Consider the following 19,745-nt stretch of genomic DNA (forward strand, 5'->3'; position numbering starts at 1 on the left):
CATTGAAGGTATTTATTCATGAAAACACTTGGGTCCAGGGGAGATGGCTACTAGTTACAAGCTCTAAGGCTCTCGTCGAACAGCCACGGGCCGGGGCACCCCCAGGGAGGGGGTGAGCTAGCATCCCCTGGACACAAACAATGGTACCAGCATATCAGGGGACAGAGGGCCCTTCCTTGCCACCTGCCCTGCCCTAGGGTTAAAGTGCAGCTGGGAAGGAGGAGTGGCTAGACTAGGGAGCTAGAGAAAGCTGAGGTCAGCGGGGGCCCTATGCAGGGGCCTCCTGTCCACTATGGTCCCAGGTGATGGAGATGGACCATCACCTCTTTCAAAAAGACTGGCCCCAAAGACAGCAGGGCTGGCTGCAGCTACTTCCCTAAAGGATCCAGAACACGGGGAGCAGAGAGCTAAGATCTCCAGAGGGAGAGATGGGAGGGATCTTCTTTCTTCTTCAGTGACACTCTGGCACTTGAGTCAGCAGGGTCCTGCCCCAGCCTGACTCCTAAGCCACTCCATTGAAGGGGTTACTTCCCTGGCGCTGGGGAGTGAGGGAGGTCGTTATAGAAACCTACGGGGCTGGAGCTTCCGACCTCTGCAAGCGGTCTTCCCACCCAGGTCCTTCCGCAAAGGTGATGCTGACTTGATTCCCACCCTGGACCCATCACTGGGGATCCTGCCCCCATCAGTTGTGTGGGTCCTGGCCTGGGCCTGCCCTGTTTGAGGATCTCACTCATTCTCAGCAGCTCAGCCCATTTCCTCTCTATCCCAGGGGGGGAGGGGGGCTCCTCTCTCTAGAAGGCCGAAAGGAAAGACCACACTTCACCTTCCAAAAGAAAAGTCCTGCGGATGTCTGTCTGCTTCCTCCCCCATCTTGCATATATTAAATTGTGCAGCTTGGCTCCAGCCCCTCCCTTCAGATCTCCATGGCAACCAGGCAGCATTCCAAGTCCATCCAGTGCCAAAGGGGGAGGGGGGGCTTCTGCCTATCCCCTCCCTCTTCCCTGGAGGGTGGGACCCGACATTCCACAGGGGACAAGGGGAGGAAGAGTGGGGGGCCCTCAGTCCTCAGCCCCCTCTTCCTCAACCTGAGGGGCTCCAGGAGGTTCTTCGGGCTCAGGGGTCTGGCCCCCCGGGTGGGGATGGGCGTGGGAGTGTGGTCCAGGCTGGGAGCCTGGGCTGTCTTCACCCTGCACATAGACGTTCAGGCCCTCGTGACTGGGCTCCTTGCCGCAAGCCTGGCAGCTGCAGTGTACAATCTTCTCTACCAGCTTGTCCACCCTGGGCACCTCCTCGTGGCCAGGGCACTCCAAGGTCACCTGGGAGAGGCAGGAGGAAGAAAAGGGATGTTTCCTGAAGTCTGGGCAGTGGAGAGACCCCAGGAATAACAATAACACATCTTTGGGAACCAAAAATCCCTGAGTTCACCCTGCAACAGCCCAGTGTGCTCTGTGAACCCATCTGGAGGGGCACAAGGGGACTGAACTCCTGCAAGGGCTCCTCTTCCTCCTCCTCCCCCTCCTCTTCCTCCTCTTCCTCCTCTCCCTCCTCTTCCTCCTCTCCCTCCTCCTCTTCCTCCTCTCCCTCCTCCTCTTCCTCCTCTCCCTCCTCCTCTCCCTCCTCCCCCTCCTCTTCCTCCTCTCCCTCCTCCTCCTCTGTCTCTTCTTTTAATGTACTTTGAAAAAAAGATGATTTTACGTGTGGTGAGTACACTGTCACTGTCTTCAGACACACCAGAAGAGGGCATCAGATCCCATTACAGATGGTTGTGAGCCATCATTGGGAATCGAACTCAGGACCTCTGGAAGAGCAGCCAGTGCTTTTAACCATTGAGCCATCTCTCCAGCCCCCTCTCTCATCTTCTTACACACAGCCCTACCCCTCCTACCCATTCCCCCGGGCATAGCAGTGGGTGTAAATTCTCTCTCTCTCTCTCTCTCTCTCTCTCTCTCTCTCTCTCTCTCTCTCTCTNCACACACACACACACACACACACACACACACACACACGCACACTGTGCTCCCAGTGAACCTGGAGACAAATCCTGACCCCTTTCTCAGGTCTTCAGGACCTTCAGGCTGGTCCTGGCTGACCTCACCATGCCAGACCCTGCTGCACCAACAGTAACTCTCACTGCCTGATCTGCCCCCAGAGACTTGGCTGATATCCTTCCTTCTTCATAGAAAGTTCTGGCTCAACCCATCCTCCCACTATCCCAAACTCTGCACAATTAACTTCTGGGCAACTTTTGGGTCTGAGCTCCATCCCAAGCTCCCGACACAGTGAGGCTTACTTTATAGCAACCCCCTTAGCACCCCAACTCTTGCCTTGTAGTGTTGCTTCCAACTGTCTTCCTCCCTCCCCCTCCTTTCTTCTACAGAGCATCTACTCCATGACTGCTCTCGGGCACAGGTGCAGGTGAGGCACAGGTGCAGGTGGGGCCCAGGTGCAGGTGGGACACAGGTGTCTGATATGTTGGGAAAACTGTTCATGTGACAACTGCCCAAAGCAAAGGCACACAGGGCTTGAGAGCCTATGGCTCAACTTGACTGGGTCAGAGGGTTTGAAAGAGTGCCCTGAGGAAATGATACCTGAGCCAAGAGCCACGAACTAGTAGAAGTTAACTAGCTGAGGGAAGGGGGAATGTGGAGGGGTGGCAGTTCAGAGCAAAGCAAAGATCATATGCAAAGATCCTGGGGTGGAAAGAACAGAGCAGGTAAAAGGGCTAACGTGAGGTGAGTTTGGTAATTGTTAAGCTGTTGAAGAGGTGACAGGTTCTAAGATAATGCCAGGAGACTGGTGAGTCCGACCAACAGGACTGAGTGGGGCAGAGAAAGGCAGAGATTCTGGTAACAGTGTGTGGAGACTGAAGAACTGTGGTGTCTGTGACATGGGTAGAGCCTCAGACGTATCTAGAATCTTCTACAGGTTGGTGTCAGACTAAAAAGCCCTGGAGCAAGGACCCCATGTGTATCCCCAGCAGTAGAACCCTACAGCCTGCACGCATGGTGAGTATCCAGGTCCTGCTGCTACAGTTCAGGGATTGGGCAGCTGTACTCACAATCTCCCACATGGACTGGGCCGGCATGCAGGAGTCACAGTGCACCAGGGACTCTGTGGACTGCGGGAAGGTGTTGGGGACGCTGTAACTGAAGCATTGTCCTAGGCACGCCCTGTGGGAGGAGATGTCACTGAGCCCCGATCTCCAGGGATGGGAAGTCTTCACGGCTCCCTCAGTCCCTGTCCTTACCCTCCTCCTCCCTGCAGAGCCCCACCTGTTCTGGATAGACTTGGCCTCACAGCCGCTGTGGCCCACAATCTGCGTGATGTTCTTGGCTTCACACCAGGCACTCTTGTCCGGAAACAGGGCCAGCTTGTTGATGGGTGGCGGGGCAGCCAGCAACATGACAGGGAGGACGGCCCCCACCAGGACCCAAAGCATTGTGCCCGTCACCTCCGGAGCCCTGGAACTAAACACAGGTGGCAGGTGAGGGGCAGTATAACCTCGGAGGTTAGGTGCTCAGGAGCAGAGATGTCTTCCAAACATGGACTCTGATCCCAGGAGTCAAAGTCAGATCTCCACATGTAGCCCAGGCTGACCTCCAATTAAGTCTGTATCCAAGGATGACTTTGCACTCCTAATTCTCCTGATCCCACCTACCTATGGTAGCCCTATGGCCAGCTCCAAATACGCCTCAGACCTCTCTAAACCTCAGAAGCAGCTCTATGTAGCATCGCACCTGCCAGCGCTGGGGAGACTGAACGGTCCTCGGTAGGGTAGTTACTAATGTCAGACTGGGAATGCCCCTCAGTGGTACAGTGTCTGCCTAGCTTGCACGACGGCTCTGGATTGAATCCCTCAAATTATAAACCCGAAGTAATCCTTTGATTACAGCCTTAGAGAGGGCTGGCTATTGTCCATGCCTCCTAAAAAGACATCGATACTCAACTCTATACCACTCAGACAGATATGTTTCTTCTTATGATTCTCCACCAGGGTGTAGCACACATCATTACCCCCAGACCTAACCGGAGGTCAAGACCATTTACACAGTTCTCTGCTTCAGGAGTAAAACACTAAATTTCAGAGTCAGCCACTAGATGGCACTGCAGGACAGAGTCTGTGTTTAAAGGAAACACTCAGAGGGGGACTTCTGCCACCTTCCCCAACTTTATCTTCTGTAGGCTTCACCCAATCCCCTACCCCACCCCACACACCTCAGAAATAGTGGATGGGGGAGTTCAGAGAGACCTATACCAAGGAAAGTGCTTCCAATGGCTCCATCCCCCTGACCCCTCTGAGACAGGACACTGAAGAAAGGGATGGGTCTGTCTGTCTAGTGCTTGTGACCCTCCATCTTCACGTCTCAGTTCCTCTACCTGTCCTCCACCTGTAAAATAAATGGAACTTTCACACCTGATAGTGTATCAGAATTCCCTGGGGACTTACAGTGTGAAAGCTGCCAGCTGGGATAAGATTCACGCTTTCCCAGGGTGGTTCGGATAGACTCAGCCAGGGAATATACCCACCTCAGACAGTTGGGAACTGTGTCTTAGTTCAGTCCCCAGAGGGGCCTGGATGAGCTTGCCTGTGGGGCAGAGGAGCGGTGACATATTCCTCTAGTCCTCTGTAAGCCAGGTACCAGGAGTGGGGAAACAGGTATTTTGCAAAGTATCTATGGAGGGGACAGTGAGAATCCAGGGGCACTGAGGGAGTGGGACCCCAATAACTTTCTGCTGTGATCTACACAATCCAAACTCACCAAAAAGATCTACAGCAAACCTATATTCTTAGAGCAAGCACACCCTAAAGGAACCGACTGGACTCCTTAACTGCAACTCAACAGCATCAGCCTCCTGCTCCCGATAGAGCCCCTGCATCCCCCTCCTCCCACTCCCACGAACTAACCTGAGCCAATGTATGACCTTGGCCTTCTAAAGCGGTCCAGAGCCCATAGAAAAAGACCAGAACTCCAGGGCCCCCCCTGTGCTGGGCTAGCCTCTCTAGGCATCAGAAAGTCCCTGCTGTGTCACCTGACTGTGACACTTTCTTGGCCATGGCAGGCAGGAAGTGAGTAAGACCCAGGTAGGAAGGGAAGCTAAAGTCTCAATAGGAGTTAGGTTTGAGGTTTGAGCTGAGTCTCAACAGCAGTCGAGATGAATTTGGGAGTCTGACTTGGACCCAGAACTCGGAGAGGGTGAGGCTTAAGGCTGCCAACCAACATGGGGACTGGCTAAAGTGGAGATCAGCCTGGAGGTTGACCACAAAGCTACCTGGAGACAGGATAAGGGGACATTTGCAGTGTCCCTGGCCCAGAGAGCAGTCTCTGTTGTTAGAGCTGGCAGAAGTTAAGGAGAGGAGTCTTCCTTTTCAGATGGCCCATGGGGAGCTAGGATTAGCCGTACCCTTCAGATGAGTGGTATGCCCCAACCCACCACACCCTGACCAGGGCCTGGCAGCAGAACACTCGGATCACCCTCGACCTCCCCAGGACAGCACTCAGAGCACCAGTAGACCAGCCCGCTGTCCCTGGAGTTCTTAGTGTTCGGATTCTGCAGCCTAGGAGCTGTGTGGCTGTAAGAAAGGCTTCATCTCTCACAGCCTACTTCCCTTGTGTAAAGGAGAAACACTGCTCCTTCCCAGAGCTGGGATGTTCCTAGGACAGTACCCAGCATCCAGCACCCATTATACAATACCCAACATTCAACACCCAGCAGCCAGCATCTAACACCCAACACCCAGCATTCAACATCCAATACCCAGGACCCAGCATCTAGCACCCAGTATCCAATACCCAACATCCAACACCCAGCATTCAGCACCCAGTATCCAACACTCAGCATCCAGCACCCAGTATCCAACATTCAGCACCCAGCACCCAGTATCAAACATCCAGCACTCAGCACCCAGCACCCATCCAGTAACCAGCATCCAGCACCCACCACCACCCTCACTTTCCAGGACCATGAGTAAAGCTGGGCAATGTGGGAAGGAAGGCAAAATTTGCCATTAGGAAAGCCCCTCCTCTACCGCTCACACCCTACCCAGAGACCATGGTGCCCTCCGCCTGCCTACCGCCGCAGGTTTAATCTTCCGTTCATTTCACTTGTTTATGTTCTCAACCAGCAACTCAGTGGCTCATCTCTGTCTACGCAGTGGTTGGACTCTCCCTTCCTGGGCCCTCAGAGCCTCACCCAGCTTCTCATAGCTTCCACCCTGAAGGTCACGCAGAGTGCCAGAGAGTCAGTCAGTCATCTGTCCAATCAACACCCAGGCTCTGCAGAGCTTGTCCCAAGACACTTCCAGCACCAGAGGAGAGCCATGTCCTCTTGTGGGCCGTTTCATTCCCTGTAGCTGACACTCCCTTTCTGGGTACCTTCGAGGAAAGTGAGAGAGAATCTCAAGGGTATAGCCCGAGGGCCCTACATTTACCCACAGGGCTGAGTGAGGGGGTGGAAGACCATAAGTCTAGGCTGAACAGAGGGTTACAGATGGGTACTGGTGGAGGTTGAGGGAGGAATCTCCTGATTGCTAGAACAAAGACCAGAAGAGGGGGTAACATGCAGGTCTAATGCAGCTGCTGTTTCTACACGAAGAACAGGAATACATGGGATGTAGGGAGCAGGGCAGCTGGAATTTGTGTGAGCTTCTATGTCCTGACAGTAGGAAAAGCCAAGACTTGATCCTGAGCAAATCAGGTGGGCTGGCAGTTACCGGGCAGGTGGGTGCGGGTAGAAGGCTCAGGGAAATGAGAGAAGGGGAAATGGGGAGAGAGGTGTCCAGGGATCTCCAGGGATCGGGGAGCTGGGATGGAACCCTCCTCTCCCTGTCAGAGCTCTGGTGCTTGGCCACTGCTTCATCTCAAACCTGGCTCCATAGACAAGAGTGTGAGCCCCAAAGATGAGCATATGGTCACAGCGAACTTGGTTCCTGGGGTCTGGGTGTGGGAGGGGAGTGTCCCGCCTATAGTTCAGTGCCATCTTTAGCACAGGTGGACTTTACACAGGTGCCCACCCTGGCCACACCTCAGACCCAGGGATGGGGGCGGATATTTCTAGTGACTCTCCCAGGGTTCTAGATTCTGTCAGGTAGACTTTCTTTCTAGCTCCCCACAGGGAGCACCTTGCCGTCCCTGAATTGGCACTCATGCAGAAAGGAAGCCCCCACAGGGTGACACCCACAGGGTGACCCATGCATCTCACACAGGTCGAGAAGAGACTTGCCCATCTCTCCCGGGCAGGAAGGGGGCAGAGAGCACTGTGGTAGCTTCCCTTGACTGACAGGGCCCTTCAGGAATGCCAGGGGGCGGAGCTGTGAACACACAGGGCTGGGCTCTCAGCACACCTGCCAGACTCCTGCAGCTGCCCTGACACTCACCAGGGAGGTAGGAGCCCTGAGCCTAGCCTGCAGAATCAAAACACCAAAGACCATTCAATCCGTTCAGGGATATGGCCTGAACAGGCGTCTATCTGTGTTTCCCCACGTGACTCTGAGGTCCAGCCAGGTCAGGAGCTATACCCGTGTGTGCACGCGCGCGCACACACACACACACACACACACACACCATTCCCAGAAAAAGAAGGCCTCTTAATGTCATGACTGACAGCGTCCCCTCGGTCACACGACTGGGTTCTAATGCCTGTAGCAGGATGGGACTTAGCTCTCAAGGATTTAACTACCACCAATAACACTCACGAAAGCCTTTTGTACAGCAAAGGGGTGACTTGAAATGTGGAGGGAATAATTGCCCCATCCCCCCTTTTTATTATTATTATTATTATTATTATTTTAATTTGAAGACAGGGTCTCACTTTGTACCTCCGGCTGTCCTGGAACTCATTATGTAGGCCAGGCTGGCCTTGAACCCACAGAGAACTGCCTGCTTCTGCCTCCCGAGTGCTAGGATTAAAGTCATAAAACATTGAATGCCTGGCCCCTCATTTCCTCTTTTGCTTAATATGAAAAATCAGGACCATTTAATTCCCACAAGGATTTTCAAGGTAGGTTGTACACACACCCAGGCTTACACACACACACACACACACACACACACACACACAGTCTCTCCTCTACTCTCCACAACTACGGCTCAGGTTCAGATCTCTGCTCAACCACCTGAAGGTTTATGTGTCTCGGTTTTCTCATCTGTGATATGGGAACAGTAGAGGCCACTCCCCCAGTCAGCTGTGAGAGTTAAACTGAAGAGTGTGTATAGGGTTGTCACTGTGGGGTTACAGCTTCAGGAAGTCACCATGAGTAAAGGCTTGCCCTCACCCCGGGCCTCTTATCCATCTTAGCCTCTGTTCCTCTCTCCAGATCCGGTTTAATCCTTAGTGTTTCTCAATCCGGGAAGCATCTGCCAAGTGATAGGGATTTACTGGATACCTTGAGTTGGAACTTAAGCAAGCAGCAGGATGGCTGGGAACGGTTTCACAAGCTGCCAAGTGTCACCAACACACCTACTTGCCAGGGCAAGAGCTGAGGCAAGACCTCACCAAACTCTACCCCTGAAAGTACAGCCCCTCTAGATCTAGCTGCCGAGAAAACGGGCTATGCCTGGTGCCCACTGCGCATGCGGCTGGTGGAGAGGGTGTGGTGCTTGTGGCCGCTGCCCTGGGCTTGGGGATCAGCAGGGTGGGGCAACCCTCCAGGTCTTGGAATGGGTACAGGGACTTCCTTGAATGGATCAACTGAAAAACCGCTGCTGGGGAGGGGGCGAAGCAGTGTCAGGCCTGAGGTCCAGCTCACACCGGCCAGGCTCGGCTCTGGATTCCTGGGTGCGGAGGGAGAGCGGTATCCTGGAATGAGTGTCGTAGGGGCAGGGCTGTTCATATCGACCGTGTCAGTGACCTGTACTTCACCTCTGTAAGCCTCACACTTACTTACCACCTGTGAAATAGACGTCGTCGGCATAGCCTGGGAACATCTGGCTTAGTAGAGTCCCTTGGGGAGAGTCTGGCTCCAGTGTGCTGCTTGAGGCCACAAGGATTCCATGACCCCAGGAGCACCACAGGGTGGCTTTCCTTCCTTCAGCTCCAGGGCGACGCCTGAACAAACTGTGCGGTGGGTTGATAGCCAGGGTCTGTCCCATGCCATCCAGGCCTACCTCCTAGGGCCAGGCAGCTCCACCGCCCAGCTCTGGGAATCCCTATGCAAACAGTCAGGCCCCACAGACCTTTGGTGCCCATAGACCAGAAAAAAGTCTCCAAAACAAATGTATGCTAACTACCGGCTGCAGGGCAGAGCTACACATCTGCTCAACAGAAGTTCCCCTCAGACTTCACCAACAACCCTGCCCACCCCGCAGCCTCCGACCCCTGGGGTTGCTGGTAGGAGGAAGGAGCTGAAATTTCACTTTAAGGAGGCTGTACCTCTGGCTAAGATACAGCGTCCACTCCACTGTCTACCCCTCCAGCACACAGGCCCAGGAGAGAGGTCTGGCTTTTCAGGGAAGGGTGGAGAGGGGTGGGGGGTCACCAAGGAAACGCCCCGGCCTTGTCTCTTCTTTGGCTCTAAGTCAAGGCAAACCCGCCCAAATCGTTCCAGCATCCGTGGGAGTCTCAGGGGGCGGGCTGCTCAGTGACAAAGAGTGGGGGGCTGCCTGTTGACAACTTATTTCCCCACCCCCAGCTTGTGCCAATGGGCTGTTTTCCTGGGGTGTTCGAGTTGCGCGCTGGTGGCTTCCAGCTGGGCAAGGGCCTTGGAAAGCCTGGAAATGTGGCTTTCTCCCTTGATGCCTCCCACCCTCCCACCCCCACCCCCAGCCAGGCCAAGGCAAGCAGCTGCCCCCTTTAGTGACGCTTGTAAAAGATCATCGCCTGGCCCGGGAGCCAGAGCCGGCTGGAGGGCAGGTGGCCGGCAACAGAGCCCTGCGGTGAACACTGCCTCACTGGGGTGGAATGCTTACAAGGCTCTCTCCGCTGGAAACGCCAGCTAGCTCAGGCAGGCGGGCGCTCACGCTTGTTCTCTCTCCCTCTCTGCCCCTGCAAGTGGGGGTGGGTGACACCGGCCAGACTTTCGAGCAGGGAAGAGGAGGATTTGGGGTCTTTTGTAGTGCCAGAGGCACTCTCCACGAACCCAGCTGGGGGACCGCGCCTCGGAAGCTCGGGCAGGATGCTTTGATTTGGAGAGTGGAGGTCGGGGAGGCTCTGCGCGACCGAGAGAAAACAGAGAGACAACACGAAAGCAGAGACACAAGCCCAGAGAAAGTGAAAATCGAGGCGAGAGGGACAGAACCAAAAGAGCACGGGGGGGGGGGGGGAGGAAATGGAGCGATGGAGAGCCAGAAACCTGTGGATGGGAGACAGGGACCAAATGAGCAGCAGCTAAGAAGGGACCAGGATAGATCCAGAGGACGCGTGAGTCCAGTGTACCAGCGCTGCCCGGCGCCTGCCGGGCGACGCTCTCCCTCCTACTCTCAGTCCTGGCGGTGAAACTCCTACAAGAAACGGAGCCCCGGGGCGCGGCTGGCGACCGGCTCCGGACGCCGCCGGTGCCCCCTGGCCACCGGGGAGCCGCGCCCACGTCCCCAGCGCGGGCGATCGGAGGCGCCTGGCTGGCCGCCGGGCTGCGCAACGCGAGGGTCGCGGGCTGGAGGGGAGCGGAGAGGAACTGCCGGACTCGGGGGACACTGCGGGTCGCCGGAGCAAAGGGACTCCGGTTGCCCCGCTCCGGCATGCGGGCCCGGGCGAGACTTACCGCGCGCGGCGGCCGCGGGGAGCGCGGCGCGTCCTCCTGGGGGTCCTAGAAAGTGGGGTGCGAGCCGCGGGGGTCGCAGGCCCGGGATCCTCGGGCTGGGGCGGCCCCGCGAGGCTCGGCTGGGCTGCGCTGCTGGCCGTCTGCGGCCCCGGGCGGGCGCGAGGCGCGGGGGAGCGGCGGGCCGAGCGCCTCCGACGTCAGGGTGTCTCAGCTCCAAATAGGGAGCGAGGGCGGGGGCAGCGGCGGCGAGGGGAGGGACGCGCGGGCAGGGCGGGCGAGCGAGCGAACGAGGGCCGCTCCCTCCACTCGTGAGCAGGGGCTCCCGAGCCATGGGCCCCGCTCCTCGACGGCCGGGACAGAGATGAAAGGGCACGAGCCAAGCGTCCGGCCGCCTCCCGGGCTTTGATTCCCCTCCGCCTGGCTTTTCTAGGCAGTCAGGTCTTGCCAGGTCTTGGAGTGACAATAGTGGATCTTTGGAACTCTTGGAGTGGGAGCCTGGCTTTGGACACGAGCTGAGTGTGGCGCTCCAACCTATTGGGGGTTCCAACACCCAGGATCCATCCTACGCTGTGCCTGTTCTTCCCTCGGGAGGTTGAGTTCTGATCTGCGCTGTGTCCTTGCCCCTTGACCTTCAGTTGCCTCCAAACAACTTAGCCTGAGCATCCAGAGTAAAGGGCTGAGAGGCCAAAACCGACTCAGACTCACTAGGGCTCCTTGAAAAGAGGACAGCGCGGTTCCCCTCAAGGAGAGGCTAGCTCTCTAAATCCAATAAGGTGGATTGCACTGGTGTAGCCTGGTCTATTGGTGTAAGAAGAGCGCTCTGGATTGGAGCTGTAGCTCAGTTAGCAGTGCTTTCCTAGCATGCAGGAAACCCCGACCTCCATCCCTAGCATCCTCTATACTGGGTCTAGTGGTGCCCTCACAAGGCCCACAGTCAACTAAAATAGCAAGTTCCAGGCCACCGTACAAAGAAGAGAAAGAAGGTAGTGGGGCGCCTTGGTTCCTTGAAGGTTATCGATAGCCCACAGCACCATCAAACAGAATGTCCAGACTTAGGGATCTATCTGTATCAGTTACACACGCCTGAATGCACTCAGCCCTGCTCATCTGATGTCTCCAAGGTGCCAAGCATGGAGAGTGGGGAGTGGCAAGAAAGCCTCCTAGTGACTTAGTGGCCACACCATGGCTGCCCCAGGCGATCTGCTCTTCAATCCTAGCTGCTGTGCTGTTCTTCAGCCTAGAGTTTTCTGCCACCCTTCGTCTCCCTTTCAACGCATCCTTCCTCTACCAGGTGGAAAATTTTCCCAAGCTGCTCAAGTGACGCGCACTTCCTCCTCCTCCAGGAGTGATCTTGCAGCCTGGGATATATATCTGCTTGTGCTAATCTCTCTTTATGATCTTCTCCATTGGCTCCCTGAGGGCAGAGCCCTTCATTTCATTTCCATGTTATCTCCCATTTAATAAATGCATAGGGCCCAGAGACAACTTGAGTCGTTCATCAAACGTTATAAGTGCTCGAAGCTAAGGTTTGGCAGAACCCAGCCTTGCTACATTGTGGCATGTGTAGGCCATTTTACAGCCAAAGGTTGCCAGCCATCTCACTTCAGACCTTGGACAGGATAAGAGTGGATGTCTACATTCTGTAGCTTCTGTAAGAGCCCAACCCATTCCCAGCAGACATGTAATCCCTACATTTGAAAGGTAGAGACTAAAGGGCCAGGAGTTCAAGACCAGCTTCTACTAATTACATGCTGACCTGAGCAATGTGAGACCCTGGCTCAAACAAAACAGGAGCTGATAAGATGGCTAAGTGAGTAAAGTCACTGACAACTGAGTCTAACAACGTGAGTCCAATCCCCAAGACCCATATGATCGGAGAGAACGGACTCCTGCAAGCTGACCTTTGACCCCCACATGTGTGCTATGGCACAAGTGTGAGCACAAACACACTCACTCTAAATAGATAGATAGATAGATAGATAGATAGATAGATAGATAGATAGATAGATAACTGTAATTTTGAAGCCAAGCAAATAGGAAAGGACTTACTCCCACCCTGTAGGAAGCTCTGTGGAGTAAGATGCTTGTCAAATCACACATACAACCATTGGAGAAGGCTGCAATCCCAGCCAACACCCTTGGCAGGACAGTTCAGCACCCTCTCAAACACAGGAAGTTTCCAGAGCAAATTAGACACCTAATCGAGGACATGGGATTGGAAGCTGAGTTATATCCCATAGCAGTGATAACAGGAAGCTTCACTGTGGACAGAGAACCTGCCTAGGAAAGAACTCAGTATCCTTTAGCAGCTACTGTTTTATACCCAGCTAAGCAGTCTGTTGTATCTCATCTACTCTTTCCCATAATCCCCTTGCTCCTATTGTACTAGTGAGAACAAAAGTATCATTAGCCACCACCCCCACACAAGATTACATTAATAGTGACTGACAAAGGCTAGATTTGATTGCACAGCCCATGGTGCTCACCACACACTCTTGGCTGCCTCAGAGCCCCTCCCATTGAGATGATGCACCCCTGGGACCCAGGATAATGGGGCCCCAGCAGGAAAGGCAGAACCTGTCAAGTCAGAGTCTCCAAGCTCCAGGAGATACACCTGGTTGGCAGCACAGCTCCAGCTGCCCAGGCAGGCCTGGCTGGCACAGGGCATGGGCTCATGGCCAGAGCCTGCTGGCCCTGGGCCAGTCTCTTGGGGCCAAGGTAAAGTGGGGCCCAGAGCTAAGAGCTGAATGCCCCTCTCCCCAGCTCATTAGCAAACATCTGGGCTCAGGAAAAGGACTGACCTGGAATGTGACTGGGCTGCCCCCTCCAGAGTCCCTGGGGAATGTGAGCTCCCTCCTGCAGGGCATGGGGCTTTAGCCAGCTGTTTCCTCTAATCCTGTCAGCCTGGCCTCCTTGGGGGTCCAAACCTCTGCAATCTCATGGAGAAAGAAGAGTCAGAACAAGCCAAAAGCCTTCCTTCTTGCTCAGGCCCACAGCCTGAAAAGCATCCACAGGACCCCTGTCAGCATGGTTAAGGAAGAGTCAGGCTCTCCCTACATGGTGTGACTCCATGTTCTTTATCATTCGGACTCTGGGGCTCTGTGAAAACTATTGAGTCCTCGTGCTTTGGTTTCTCAATCTCCCCATCACAGTTAGGAAGAACATATAGTCCAGGCATGTGCTAACATTCATTCATTTAGCTAATAAGTATTTATCGTGTCTGCTGTGTGCCAGGCAGCCATGAGACGCTGAGCACCTACAAGGACTACACCAGAGAAGAGCCAATCTTCCAGAAACCTAAAAACAGAGAGGAAGACATCACAGACAGTCAAAGGATGGGAGGATTTTATTATGCTTGTGAGGAAGGCGGTGGGGGGTGGGGTGGGGAGGGAGAGTTGTTGAGAAACTTCCAGAAAACAAGGCAAAGAGGTGATGTTTAAGGTGAGATCCTGAGAAAGAGCCAGGATTGAAGGAGATAAATGGATGCAAAGTGCTGGGCACAGTTCCTGGAAAATAGCACGTGCTCCATAAAATGAAAGCTATTTTAGGGAGGATTGTATACACAGTGCAGGAAAGGCGCTGCTCTCAGATTCTCTGGATGGAGTCCAGGTGTTAGCACAAAGCGTCCTCGCCTTACTCCAGGGATGTGCTTGCAGAGCCTCAGTTTTCCCATCTGGCAATTAGGAACACCAGTGATTTCCTGAGATGTAACTGAGAGGTGCAGGCAGTTGAAGGCTGGGGGAGGGAGTCCCAGTCCTCCATGGTGTTGGCTCTGCTAAGATGTCCTTGCTCAAGTAAGCAGCCGCACCTATGTTCCTGTAAGCAATCCTACTTAAGCGGGTCAGGGCTGGAGGGGTGGAGCAGTGGTTACAGGCATGGGCTGCTCCTCCTGAGGGCCCACGTTTGACTCCCAGCACCCACATCAGAGTTTGCTTTCCAGCACCCACACTAGGAGACTCACAGCCACCTGTAAGTCCAAGTCCAGGGGGGTTTGATGCTTCCTCTCTTCGGGTTTATCTGCATTCACATGCACAGACTCCCTCATATTCATGTATGTGTGTGTGTGTGTGTGTGTGTGTGTGTGTGTGTGTGTATTATATTTTTTCCTAATTCAGTGGATCACAAAAATACATACATACATATGTACATACATATGTACATACATACATACATACATAGGACATGAAGGTAGGAAGGGTACTAACTGAGAAGGGAAATTCATCAGTAAGAGAAAGGAAATGAGAGAAAACTGGGAGAAATATGGCCAAATCAATCACACACACGCGTGCACACATATATCACACATACAGATATATACCACACACACACATACAGATACAACACTACCCACTTATACACACACACACACACACACACACACACACACACACACACGATGTGAGGGAAGAAAAGCATTTAAAATGTTTCATTTTATTGTGTAAGGGTGTTTTGCCTTTGCATGTATGTCTGTGAACAACACATATACAGGGTCCACAGAAGCAAGAAGGGGCCATGGGATTGGGTCATGCGATTTCATAGACCTGGAGGTATAGATGGTTCTAAGCCACCATGTGGGTGCTGGGAATTGAATCAGGGGCCCCTGGAAGAGCAACTTAACCTCCAGGTCATCGTTCAAGCCCTGAGAATAAACAGATAATTTTGTTTTTAATTTTTAGACAGGATCTATGTAGCCCTGGCTGACCTGAATTCTACGTAGATAAGGCTGGCATTGAATTCTCAGAGATCCACCTGCATCTGTCTTGAAAGTACTGAATTAGCCAGGTGAAGAATAATATTTTTAAAAGTTCCACTGAGGGGCGGGGTGTGCACTTGAAACAGAGCTCTGCCCCCAGAAATGCTGTTGCATAGTCCCGTCCACAGAGGAAAAAGATTGGGCCACACTCCCTCGAAAATCAGTAGCAGGAAGATCTGGGCTCAGAACCAGATGTTCTGATTTGGGTCCTATTCATCCAGTTTGACTATGGCTTCTGGGTCTAGGGAAGTGAGAAAAGGGACCATGGACAACAGATCTGTCCTCCAACAGTGTGGGAAGTAATGCCTTAGTCAGTCCTGGGGAGTAGCAATGAAGGCCTTGGACAAGTTTGTTTGCTTTTCTTCCCTCACATCGTGTGTGTGTGTGTGTGTGTGTGTGTGTGTGTGTGTGTGTGATGGGTGTGGTGTATAAGTGGGTGGTGTTGTATCTGTATGTGTGGTATATTATCTGTATGTGTGGTATGTATGTGCGGTATGCTTGTGTGGTGTGTGTGTGTGTGTGTGGTATGCTTGTGTGTGGTGTGTATGTGTGTATATGTGTATAGTGTTTGTACCTGTATGTGTGGTATGTATCTGTGTGTGTGGTATGTGATATGTGTGTGTGGTATGTGTATATAGTATATGCGTGTGTATGTGGTGGTCTATGTGTATGTGTCTGTGTGATGTGTGTGTGTGGTGTGATGTGTGTGTGTACACGTGTAGTTCTCTTCTTCTACAATGTGGTTTTGGAGATGGAACTCAGGTTGCCAGGCTGGGTGGCAAACCCCTTTACTCGATAAGCCATCTCTCTAGACCACAAGAGATTTTGTTGATCTTTTTAGGGTGGGAGATGAAGAAGTAAGGTGAGAACTCCGTTGTCAAGAATGAAAGGAGTAAGAACTAGCTTAAAGAACAGAGACTGAAGGGTTCTGAGATGGAAATACAAACCCCACAACTGTCCGTTTCCTGCTTCCCAGATGAGCCTCTCCAGCACAAATCAGCTTGGATATGCCTAACGGCCAAGATGCCAAGCCAGGGAGGAGGGTGAAGAGAGTGAGCTGTGCCCACTCCCCTTGTGCTCCCATTATGCCGTCCACTCCAACTGACAGCTCTGAGTTCTCAGTGCCGCTCAGCCTAGCAGTGACACAAACCGGTTTCTGCTTCAGCCTCCACATTCTCCCCCTTGTTTCCCCCATTTTTCAGCTCCCAGCCCCCCCCCCCAGCACCCAGACTGAGTGGGAGGAGGAGTCTCCTAATAGCCTAATAGCCCACAGGGCAGGGTCTTCCACAACATCTCTGTGCTCTAGACAAATTCACCAGGGTAAAAAGTAAGGAGCCCCATCCTGACCGGCCGAACATATCTAAGTGGTAAAGTGCTTGCCTAGCACGCCCGCCATTCCAGGCTTAGTCCCAGTGTGGCAGAAACAAAACCTCTGTAGACGTGGCTACTGGGTGATGTGCTCTGTGCTTTCTAGTCTGTGGCTCTCCTGGCCCTCGCTCGAGAGGGTCTCAGTAGACACAGAGGATCTACAATCATTTCTATATCCAACAGAACAAGTTTTCTTGGTAGGGCAAGCAGAACCGGGTTTTGTTTGTAATAAAGTGAGAGAGGCAAAGTCTGGAGGGCAGCGAGACTTCTATTTCTCAGGCACAGTCGACCGTTTGAGGACAAAACAGACTACCTACAGTCTATATATAGGGAAAGCAGTTCTTTGGATGGCCTATGTGACCATGTTATTAGCTCACTCGCCATTTAACTTTCTTCCTCGATAATGAAGTGTTCAACCTCCCATCTGTACTGTGATGCTCTAAGAGACAGGGCTCACCACAGTCCAGGAGATTGGGAGAGTGAGCACACAGTGAACCAGGTGCTGGGATGAACAGAGAACACGCTATGCCAGGCAGGGGCTCTAAACCCGTGGGGTTGAATAAACCCTTTCCCAAGAGCTGCCTGAGACCACTGGAAAACACAGATATTTACATTACTCATGACAGTAGCAAAATCAGTTATGAAGTTATAACAAAAATTACTTTATGGTTGGGGGTCACCACAACACTAAAAGGTTGTAGCATTAGGAAGGTTGAGAACTGGTGTTCTATAATCAAGGGGAAGCCTTTTTCTTCAGGCTGAAAGTCACTGACCGGTAGTGATCAGTAAAGGCCACTCACGGAACGAGCAAGTCAGTTTAGGGGCTTCAAAGTATTACTAAAAGGGGGCGGCATGCCTTTAACGCCAGCACTTAGGAGGCTGAGGCAAACAGATATCTGTGAGTTGGAAGCCATCTTGGTCAGAGTATTGAGTTCCAGGACAGCCAAGAATACATATTTATGAGACCCTGTTTTAGAAAAAAAAAGGGGGGCGGGGAAGGAGCTAGGGAAGGCTGTCTCACAGGATAAGGAAGGATGGGTTTATTAAGTTATATGGATGCTAACGTGGATGGTGGTTTAAGAGACAGGATATTTAGGGTTTCGGAGGTGTCACTCCATGATGCTGTGGGGATATGGAACTGTAGAGATGGAGCGGTCAGGAAGGAGCCTGCCAGGCAATCATGAGAACCTCAGTTTGGATCCCAGACAGAACCCACATCAAAACCAAGCATGGGCCTGGTGAGACGGCTCTGCAGTTAAGGGCACTGGCTGCTGCTTTTGCAGAGGGCCCTAAGTTTGGTCCCCAGCAGCCACACGGCAGCTCACAGGCACATGTAACTCCAAATCTAGAGGATGCAATGGCCTCTTCTGATCTTTGCTGGCACTTTATACACCTGTATACATAAACTCTCTCTCTCCCCCCTCCAATAAATCTAAAGAAAAAAAAAAAAAACAAAAACAAAACAGAACTATTTCTGAGTAAATGGACCCAAAGAAGGCCATAGCTGATTTCAAGCTATTCTTACCAGTTCCAAGTCAATGATAGGCCATTACCAACTACAACTGGCTTAAAAGTGTGTCCAATCAAGTTTCAACTGGTTTCAGTCAAATCAAGTTTAAACACAATGAAACCACTTGGCAAGACCCCGTGGCAGTGTTTTTGAGGGGCACAGCCTGGGGAAGAGTCTGGGCTGTGAGTCAAGGCCAAGGCTCCTGCATTATCACCCACTGCCGGCTTGTTTCTTGAGAGTTCATGTAGCTCCCAAACCTGTCTTCAGCGACGAAGTGAGGACAACGCTGCTCTCTCACGGGATTGCTACGGGAACTAAGTGTGGTATACGTGTGCACAGTAACTAGTCCGTAAGATGTGCTCAATCAACGTTAACTCTATGATCATCTAAGGCAATCCAAGCAATGGTGGCTCAAACTGGCTAGACACAGAAAATGATGGTAATAAAGTGAACTTTTTCCCTACCTTTGTAAACCCTGTGGACTTTTTAATTTTTTTAAAGAGCCAGGGTCTTACTATGTAGCCCCAGCTGGCCTGGAACTCACCAGCTGAGATCCTTCCGGCCTTCCCTCCTGAGTATTAGGGATACTGTCACTAGGATGGCTATTTCTTCACTACTGAAGAATAGTGGGTCCTCACTTATCCCACCTCCCCAAGAACTATTGACACCTCATCCCCCACCCCCACCCCTTGAGCTTTCAGCTCTGACTCCCCAAAGTGAGGGTCAAGCAATCAAAGTCTATAATCCTGGACACACACATTCAGTAGCTGTCATGGTTCTTAGGCTGGGGTGGGGGTGGGGGGGTGTTGCTTTGTGGATTTTAACTCTAACAGTTCTCTGAAACAAGCTGACTACCTGCCCTAATACCATATAATGTCTGTGTGCTGAGTGAGGAACCCTGAGCTCTGCCCTAGATAGTATTTTTATACCCCATGCTAAAAGCACACCCAAATAAACCGCAAAGCCTGTGGGGTGGGAATTGCCCGTGATCTCTACAGATGAAGAAGCTGAAGTTTGAAGACTCGGACCCTCCCGCTGGTGTCTGGCAGGTGAGAGATTGAGCAGGCGTTTGGGTTGACTGTCCAGCCTGTAGGTCTGCAGTTTCCTACTGTATGGCCCTGTCTCTCCCTCCTGCTGCCCTATCTCACACAGAGCTGCTTGCTGGACACAGGACATCTTCCCTGCCTGCGCCTGCCCAGGACATGTGCCCGGATACCACCCGTTGCTCTCAGCACACTTGAAGGAAGTGGTGATGGCTTCCAGATGAGCTTATTCTCCTAAATTTAACTTTTTTTTTTCAGCACTTAGAATTTCCACTCTCTCTTCCACCCCTTTGCATGTATGCAATTAGAAAGCAACAGGAAACCATTCAGTCAGGAGGAAGGCAGACCCAGCTCCATGGACTACATCCTCGTGGA

General features: G+C 52.7%; 1 protein-coding gene across 6 annotated transcripts; it reads right to left on the reverse strand.

The window, feature by feature from the left end:
• LOC110293006 (neuroblastoma suppressor of tumorigenicity 1) lies at positions 1 to 10,856 on the reverse strand. Of its 6 annotated transcripts, none has more exons than XM_029475743.1 (6): positions 10,697 to 10,782; positions 9,906 to 10,146; positions 8,885 to 9,054; positions 3,273 to 3,467; positions 3,059 to 3,170; positions 1 to 1,316 (listed from the first exon to the last, which is right to left on the reverse strand). In XM_029475743.1, exons 4-6 carry the CDS (start codon positions 3,437 to 3,439, stop codon positions 1,059 to 1,061), a joined length of 537 nt encoding a protein of 178 aa, XP_029331603.1. In that variant the 5' UTR covers positions 3,440 to 3,467; positions 8,885 to 9,054; positions 9,906 to 10,146; positions 10,697 to 10,782; the 3' UTR covers positions 1 to 1,058. The 6 variants fall into 6 exon arrangements, with proteins under 6 accessions (XP_029331603.1, XP_029331604.1, XP_029331605.1 ...); XM_029475744.1 differs by lacking the exon at positions 10,697 to 10,782 and adding an exon at positions 10,289 to 10,341; XM_029475745.1 differs by lacking the exon at positions 8,885 to 9,054.
• Positions 10,857 to 19,745: the final 8,889 nt, after the last annotated feature.

This window comes from Mus caroli, chromosome 4 (genome assembly GCF_900094665.2).
Source record: "Mus caroli chromosome 4, CAROLI_EIJ_v1.1, whole genome shotgun sequence".
Classification (NCBI taxonomy): domain Eukaryota; kingdom Metazoa; phylum Chordata; class Mammalia; order Rodentia; family Muridae; genus Mus; species Mus caroli.